Source organism: Malurus melanocephalus, unplaced genomic scaffold (assembly GCF_030028575.1).
Source record: "Malurus melanocephalus ecotype Western Australia unplaced genomic scaffold, MMel_1.1 scaffold_190, whole genome shotgun sequence".
NCBI lineage: Eukaryota > Metazoa > Chordata > Aves > Passeriformes > Maluridae > Malurus > Malurus melanocephalus.
The window spans coordinates 890,528-899,233 of NW_026623422.1; the positions used below are offsets into that span (position 1 = coordinate 890,528).

Sequence of the window (8,706 nt, forward strand, 5' to 3'; positions counted from 1 at the left end):
CCACCAAAACCAACCCAAAACCAAGCCACACCACCCATCCGCCCAGCCCAGCCCCGAGCATCCCAAACCTGCTCCTGCAAACCGCCAGCCCGGGCTGCACCGCCGGCGCTAAAGTCCAAGGACAACCACGCTGGATCGCACGCAGCCAGGCTCGGAGAGAGCCACAAAGAGRCGAATTAATTGCTATAACTTCATTAACATAGGTCACCCCGTTAAAATGATCGAGCCGCCGCAGTTTTTTCCCCCATTGTCACAAGTGAGGAAAGTGTGTGAGCGCTCCCTCCCTCCGACCTCTGYCGCCTCCGTCCTCCTGCCTTTTGCCGGAGCTTTATTTTCGGGGTGCTTTGACCCGGGAGAAGTTGAGCGAGGACGGGAGGTGCGAGGGGAACATCCCGGTGCCCGGCTCCGGTGCGCCCGGCCGGGCTGTGCCCGGCAACGAGAACCCCCTGGGCCCTCCTCACCTTCACCCCGCCGCTGCTCCCAAATTATTTCGATTAAAAATATGTGCACGTCCCTATTTGCAAATTCGAAGAGACGCCGCTACGTCCCATCCTACACCATCATCCCCATATATCTTTTAAAATATAATTTAAAATGCATTTATGTCCTCCCCCAGGTGACTCAATTTCCCTTSTTCCARGGGTCAYTTGGCYCCTGGGARGTGGAATTGGGGTGCAGCCGATCYGYGGGTGCGACTGGGGGGACCCGGGGYTGGGGCACCCTGGCACCCCGCTCTGTGCYGGGGAGATTCTCCCCTTTGCTCCCGAGGGTTTCCTCTCACCCATCTTCCCGCTGCTCAGCCCAGGGCTCCTGGCAGGCTYCGTGTCCCCCCTTCACAAATATTTACTTATATACATTAATATCTTTTGTTGTCGTTATTATTCCAGCCACCCCCAGCCTTTTGCTGACCCCCCTTCCTCGCCTTCCCCGGGCAATTCGCTAATTCCATCTCTGCTGTCCATCACATTAATTTCTACAATGACTTCATCCGCTCCACTCCATAATGTATATTTTTAAACCGAGCAGGTTCTTTTAATGTATATTCTGGTGTCATTTCGGTGGCTGTTATTTCTCTCTGGATTGTCCCCCCGGTACAGCAGCGGCCTGTTTTTTCCTCCCCCTGTGTGTGTTTTTATTATTTTCCCCCTGGCTTAGATGTGTCAATCACTCTCTCCCTGCCATTGGTTGGAGAGTTTGCGTCAAAAAGTTGCCAGAGAGGCGCTTTCTCAGCAAAGCTCCCCGAGAGAGGTAGAGACCTTCAGCTCCAACGCACCCTGCCACTATTATTAAAAATAAAATCACTTTGACCAGCTCCAGCACCGGCCAGCTCTGTATGTACCGAGCCCAGACCCCGAGCATCCCCGCATCCCTCTCCTGCACCGTCCCCTCCCCTTTTTCCCCATTTATTCTCCTTTTTCAAACATTTTTTCTCCACCCCCCCTCCGCCCCCCCCTTTCCCCCGATGTCGTGGGCATGTGCATGCGGCGAGCTCTCTAACCTCCCGCTTTGTGCTTTCTCTCCCAGCTCAGCCCGAGCTCTGAATTTGGCGAGGATCCGGGAGCAGGTTTCCCCCTTCGCCCCCCAGCCCTGCCCGCGGCTCCGCCGAGGCTCGCAGGTAAGTCGGACCCGCTGGCTCCATCCTTCCTCGGGGGCATCGCTGGGCGGGCAGGAGCACAGGGAGAGGAGAATTAATTTTTTTTTTTTAATTTATTGTTATTTTTTAAATATCCTGTGTGCCGTGGGGGTGCGCGGTGTCGGGGAACTGCCCGGGAGAGGCCGGGCCGGGCCGGGCGGTGGCGGCCCCGGGTCGGGGACAGGCGGCGGCCCCGGGTCGCTGCTCGGCAGGGACCGGGAGCTGCGGGATCAGAAGGCGAAGGGCCACACCGGGAAGCCGGAGGAGCTCCCCATCGTCGCCCTCGCCCCCCGACCCTCGTTCCCCGCGGTCGGGCGGGGGTCGGGCGCGGAGCCGCTCGCTCCTCGGCGGGCAGGCGCGGGGCTTCGCCGCGATTTCGTTTGGTGCATGATTTTTTCCCCGGCCTGTTCCTTTGGCCTGTAGTTATTTCCTGACCTCAAGCTGGACTTTTGAAATTAGGAGGGGCAAAAAAAAAAAAAAACCGGGGAGAAATTTCTCCCCTCTTTCGACTCCTACCTGAGAACCCTTTCATCCTCTTCCTCGCGATGCGGAGACTCAGCAAAGTAATTTTGCAAAGGTGTTTCTGAGCACTCACGGCCCAGAGAACCGGGCTGGAAAGCGCAGGGAGAGAAATCTTCAAGGCATTTATGGCCGGACCTTTACGATTTGGTGTGGGCGACACGGATGGCGAGAATGGCATCCAGGTCGGAGAGGGGCTGGAGCTGGTTTCCATCTCCCTCATCTTATTTTATTTTAATTTTTTTTATGCCGTGGGAAAACGCTTCCCAAAGACACCGGCCGCGAAGAAACGCGCCCCGGCCTCTCCTCTGTAYCGCACCGCGCTGACAAAGAGAAAGTCGGGAAAAGTCCTTGTGCACCGGCACAAGTTTCCTTGGAACTAAAAACCTGCTTCTCTGCTGAGGTTTATTTCGATTTCGGCTGCTCAGAGAAGTTGAGGCWTATTATTTATTTATTTTGGAAAGGTGCAACTCTAGTTATAAAAAAATAAATTAAGAAGAGGGAGAGGGAAAAAAAGCGCTTAAAAATGCGGTCGGGTGCTGCTGGGAGGCAGGGAAGGGTCAGACGGCCCTGCAGCGGAGGTGGCTGCCCGCCGAGGCCGGCTCTGCCGCTCCCGCTCCCCGAGAGGGGCCGCGGCCGCGGAGCAGCGCGGAGGTTCGGAAGGCGAAGCGTTGGGGACCTCCCGGCAGAGCCGGTGATGGGTCCATTCCCGCCGCCTTTGCACCGGGGGGRAAATTCGCGTGTTGAGAAATATCATCCCGAACCGTCCCTCCAGGGAAAAAAAAAATACTTGATTTAAAAAAAAAAAAAATTAAATACATTAGAATTTTCAAAATATCAGAAATTGGAGCGCGGCGAGGGCAGGGAACGCGGCTCTCGTTTGCAAAACAAAAGAAAACAAATTCCCTTTTCTACTTTGGCACCTTTCCCTTCGCCCTCCGCGGGAGCCCCTCCGCGCTGCTCCGCGCCCCGGCCGAGCCCCCCCGGCCCCCGCGTCCCCCCGCAGCGCGGCCGGGGGCAGGGGCGCAGGCTGCGCGCCCGGGCGCGGATCGCTGCCCCGCATTAATCACCGGGGCGAGCAGCGGAGCCGGGGCCGGTGGCTCGTAATTAGGGAGCGTGTGCCGCCCGGATTATCTCGTTAGTTTATCAAGAAAACATTTATTATAATTAATTCTCGGACGGGGTAATTATTATTGAGCGAGGGCAGAGCAACTGGTAGCCGGGATCTATGCGGAGCGGGGGGGGAGCGGGAGGAGGGGGAAAGGTGACAGATTGCGGAGTGGAGCCGTTGCTCCGCGGGCTGCGGGCGGCCCGGGGATGCGCGGCCGCGGCCGAGGGGCTCCGCGGGCGGCCGCGCCGGGCTGGCGCCTCGGCGGGATGCCGCCGAGTTTAACCGAACAGAGCTTTAGGGTTGGTTTTTTGGGTTTTTTTTTGGAGGAGGTGTTCGCGCTTTTTTGTTGTTTTGGTTTTATTTTTTCTTTTCCTTTTCCCCCGTTTTTTGGGGTTTTTTTTTTTTCTTCTTTTAATTTTTTATCCGCTCGTTTCTAACCGGGCAGCAACCCCCGCTTTGCTCTCCCGCGCGTCTTGCGCGGCGGCCGAAGCCGCACGGCCGCGGAGCGGGACTCCCCCCTCGGAAGAATCGTCCCCGTTCTGCTCCCCTGGGGCGGTGATGGTAAAAGCGGGGCTCGATCCTGCGCACCCCGCGCTGGATGCGCGCTCCCTGCGCCGCTCGGCGCGGCAAATCCCTTCCCCGAGGGGAGAAGGGGAAACTCCGCGCCGAGGAGAACCCGCACCGACGGCGCCGGGGGTGCACCGGGGCCGGGGGATCCTGCAGGAGCCCCCAGGCTGCTCCTGGCCCTCCCGGGGAGTCGGCTGGGCTGAAACACGGAGTTTTGGGGTGTTTCGGGAAGAAAGTTGTGCTGGAGTTCGTTTTCCCGACGGCAGCTGAGAATGGAGAGAAGGGCGAGCTTCTGCTCTAAAAGATATATTTTTTAAAATATCTTCTAAGGGAAAAACAGCCTTAACCTTTTTAGAAGTCCCGCTTTGGCCCCTTGCCGGCCTTTTTTTTTTTTTTTTTTTTTTTTTTTTTTTTTTTTTTTTTTTTTTTTTTTTTTTTTTTTTGGCAGAGTTTGTGTTTGGGTCCCCTCTCAGTCCCCGCTGCTGAGATCCCGGTCCCGTCGGGGCAGCGAGAGGGGACCGGGGGAGCCGCTCGCCCGCCGGGGCTGTCCCGGGGCCGCTCGCCACCGAGGTGTTTGTTTAGCTTCAGCTCCGTCATCAAGAGTTTCTTGAAAGCCTAATAAATCTGTTACTTGCCTCCAAATCTAATTACCCGGAGTACTAATTAGGTGCAAATGGCCGGTGGAAATTACTGCAGACGTGGACTGATGGCGGGAGAGCAGAAAAGTTTGGCTCTTCCCGAGCGGGCATTTGAGCTCTGAAATGCAGCAACGTCGGGGGGAAGGGGAAAAGGGGGAGAGGGGGGAAGGTTTGAATGTTGCCCAAACCTGGGATAATTAAAGTCCTTGCAAGAGACTAGTGGAGAGATAGGTTTCTTGAATTGTTTCTTTGTTTCTCACCCTTGGGCTTTGTTATCTGCATTATTTATTTAGCCGAGGGGTTCTTTGTGTCTGCCAATGGCCCCAATCAAGTTTTTCTTGAGACAATTAGCCGGTGCCCGGCCGGGAATCCTATGCAAATGCCCCCGGCTGCYGTACAATGCGGGCAGTTGAAGGCATGGGGGGGTTTTGTTCGGGCAGTAATTACTGGCGGGGATGTGCCCCCCTCCTTCCCTTCCTCGCCCCCTTTTTGGGGAGAGATGCGTTGATCTAGTCAGTCTCTCGCAGCTCCCAAATCCGGCCGGGGTCCGAGCGGGAGGATTGACGGTGGGGGGAAGGCAAGCGGGGATAAAAGCGGAGGGGGTGGGGGGCAGCGAGCTGGCCTGACTCCCCCTTCATCCCTCCATCGCTCCCTCCTCTCCCTCCTGCGCAGGCACCTGGCGGTCCCCCCACGCCCGACGGCTCCCCCAGGCACCGCCCGGGGCAGGCAGGGCGCTCGGCCGGCTCCCCCTCGCCCGGATTTCGGCCAACTCTCCTCCCCGCCACAACTTTAGCATGATGTCTTATCTTAAGCAACCACCTTATGCAGTCAATGGCCTGAGTCTCACAACCTCGGGCATGGATTTGTTGCATCCGTCCGTCGGTTATCCCGGTAAGCCACGTTTTTCTTCCCTCATCCCTCCCCCTTTTTTTGCACCACGGAGGGGAAGCCTCTGGGATTTTGGAGGCACAACATGCCCAGGGATCACGCTGGTTTGGGTGGGTGAAGGCGTGGGGTCTCTCTGCCTTCCTTCCTCCTAACCCCCAACTTTTTATCCGTGAGAGGGGCTGCAAAAAGGGGARACCCCCACGCTGGAGATGGGGGCCAGACGCCCCAAGCGCATCCAGGGGAGATGCGGGGTTGGGATTGCGGCACGGTGGCGGCTGATCCTGGGGGTGCTGATCCCCCGGGAGAGGGGAGGGAATGCCGGAGCCCTCCTGGGGAGGGTTCGGAGGGGACACAGGGGTCTGAGGGGCCGCTGACTGACAGCCAGGGCCTCTGGCTCCGTTCGCAGCCACCCCGCGAAAGCAGCGGCGGGAGCGCACGACCTTCACCCGGGCGCAGCTGGATGTGCTGGAGGCTCTTTTCGCCAAGACCCGCTACCCCGACATCTTCATGCGGGAGGAGGTGGCTCTGAAAATCAACCTGCCCGAGTCCAGAGTGCAGGTAGGAAGCGGAGAGGTTCCGGAGAGCCCTGCCCGCCCTCCCCCTCCATAGCGGCGTGAAGGGTTTGGGCTGGCCTGCGGCTGACAGGGAAGGAGATGAGGGCACTGCTTTAGGGGATGGGCTCATTCCTGAAGCCAGATCAAGCCCTTGTGGGGTGAAGGAGGCTCAGAGATGGCTGCGGGCTCAGTAAGGGGATGCAGCCGCGTTTTGCACCCCCAGGGTTGGAGTTTGCCCCCCTCCCTGTGCCCTGTTGTGCAGAGCCTGGATCCCAGCCCTTGAAACTTCCACACCCATCCCAGGGCCCCTTGACCTCTCTGAGGACTCCCCAGCGCCCCCAAATCTCAGCCTGTCCTTCAGGCATTTGGGGGCCCTGCAGAAGCCACAAAGGATTCCCCCACATCCCCAAAACTGGGCCAGATTGGGATCCCTGCTCACACCAGTACACACTGGGGGTTTCCTCCCACTTTGAGKGGGTTTTGATGAGAACGGGGCTGCCTTGGTGGAAGGGACCCCTCTCCTGGGGCTGGGCTGTGTCTCCTCTGCAGGGACCCCATCCAGGCAGCGTTTTGGAGGTGCTGCTGGCAGGGCAGGAGGGTCCTGCCCCCTGTGGGATCTAGAACACCCCAGCAGCAGGGACAGGGCGTCTCCAGAGCCATCCCTCCCACTTTGCTCCTGGCGAGGCTTCCCAAGGCTCTGTGGTGCCATGTCCCGGTGATGGCTGGGATTGGGATACCCCCACATCAAACCCCATCCTTCATCCCACAAAGCCTCCCCAGAGCCAGCCAGGGGGAAGCTGAGATGGTTTGAGGGGCCAGCTCTGGCGGAGGCAGTGAGAACCTCCTGTTTGTAGGGTAAATGAGACATCATTACCCTCCTCCCCATCACGAACCTCTGCTTCCCTAATTGTTCCCTCCCTTTCTGATGTTCCATCATTTCTAATTAAGGGCTCGACATCAATAGGCCTTGAACAGCGATTCCTGGGGGTCCCCGGCTGGCAGACAGCACAGAGGGAACGCTTCCCCCTCTCCCCCAAAAGCAACCTTATTAAGGAATTTGATTTGTGATTTCCACTCGTTATTGCTGCTAATGATCTCAGGGAGGGGGAGCCCCGGAGCTTTYCTTCGCAGAGCCCTCCGCTCTTGGGGGACAGTTTTAGGTTCCCCTCCCCGACAAGATCTCCCTGCCACCTTGGCTTTGCCCATGCATCCCTAACCCCAAGCTTTTTCTCTCTCCCTCCCTGGCCTCTGTCTGCAGGTGTGGTTTAAAAACCGCCGAGCCAAGTGCCGGCARCAGCAGCAGCAGCAGCAGAACGGGGGCCAGAACAAGGTGCGGCCGGCTAAAAAGAAGAATTCGCCAGCCCGGGAAGTGAGTTCGGAGAGCGGGACCAGCGGGCAGTTCACTCCCCCCTCCAGCACCTCGGTCCCCACCATCTCCAGCAGCAGCGCCCCCGTGTCCATCTGGAGCCCGGCRTCCATCTCCCCGCTCTCAGACCCCCTGTCCACCTCTTCCTCCTGCATGCAGAGATCCTACCCCATGACCTACACCCAGGCATCGGGCTACAGCCAAGGATAYGCCGGCTCGACCTCCTATTTCGGAGGGATGGACTGTGGATCTTACTTGACCCCTATGCACCACCAGCTCCCCGGGCCGGGGGCCACCCTGAGTCCCATGGGTGCCAACGCGGTCACCAGCCACCTCAACCAGTCTCCGGCCTCCCTCTCCACCCAGGGCTATGGAGCCTCCAGTTTGGGCTTTAACTCCACCACCGATTGCTTGGATTATAAAGACCAAACCGCCTCCTGGAAGTTAAACTTCAATGCTGACTGCTTGGATTATAAGGACCAGACGTCGTCATGGAAGTTCCAGGTTTTGTGAAGAAACCTTTGTGATACCGAGAGAAATCGCCACGAGAACGAACAGGCTGGGCTGAGCGCTCCAGTTTTAGTCAGGTCTTGGTTAAATTAAAGAGAGAAAAAAAAAAAAAAATAACTCCACGGACAAAACAAACGAACAAAAAAACCGACAGCGACGAGAGGGGGACAGTGTTTGTGTGATCCCGTTCGGACTCATCTCCTGCTCAGACGCTCTGGAAAAGGAATAATAAAGAGGAAAARCGGAGGAGGAAGGCCTTAAACGGACAGATCATCTAGTGAGCAGAAACCAGACAGACCCATCTGTGTTCTTTCTAGTTTTAGGCAATTGTTGGGTTTCTTTGTTTGGAAGAGGTGGGAGATCGTCCCACCTGCGGGCCAGTTTTAAAAAAAAAAAAGAGTCTAGGTTTTTATTTCTTTTTTTTGTGTGTGCGTGGAAAGATGATCCTTCACCCAGAGGTTTCCAATGTGTTAGCCAACCCTCGGTTAAAATATTCAGAATGGACAACATCTCTCTTTTTGTCCCTCTTTTTGTCCCTCCCTCTTTCTTTCTCTCTCGAGCTCATCCAACTGTTTCATGCCCAACTTGCTCAAGTTGGCACCCGGAGAACTTGGTTCAGGGCTGTGTGGGTTGTGTGACTGATTGTCCTAGCTGCACTACTTTATTTAAAGATTAAGAAAAAAAAAAGATAATGTTCATAAGGAGTCAATATGTAGTTTTTAAGAGACAATCAGTGTGTGTCTTATATAAATGGTACATCTGTGGTTTTTAATCTGTGCTAGACTTCAAAACTGTGATCTCCTGTATTGTATGCAACTATGAACTCTGCACCAGCGGGAGTTCTGCTGTGATTTAAATAGGTTATAATTATAAGTGAAATTCAGAGCAACTGAGTTACCTATTATCATCTTTTAAAAAAA

At 56.3% G+C, this 8,706-nt stretch overlaps 1 protein-coding gene across 2 annotated transcripts; it reads left to right on the forward strand.

Moving 5' to 3' along the window:
• Positions 1-5,262: 5,262 nt before the first annotated feature.
• OTX2 (orthodenticle homeobox 2) lies at positions 5,263-8,176 on the forward strand. 2 transcript variants are annotated; one of them, XM_057373232.1, is made up of 3 exons: positions 5,263-5,359; positions 5,742-5,914; positions 7,169-8,176. In XM_057373232.1, exons 1-3 carry the CDS (start codon positions 5,263-5,265, stop codon positions 7,787-7,789), a joined length of 891 nt encoding a protein of 296 aa, XP_057229215.1. In that variant the 3' UTR covers positions 7,790-8,176. The 2 variants fall into 2 exon arrangements, with proteins under 2 accessions (XP_057229215.1, XP_057229216.1); XM_057373233.1 differs by having other exon boundaries at positions 5,763-5,914.
• Positions 8,177-8,706: the final 530 nt, after the last annotated feature.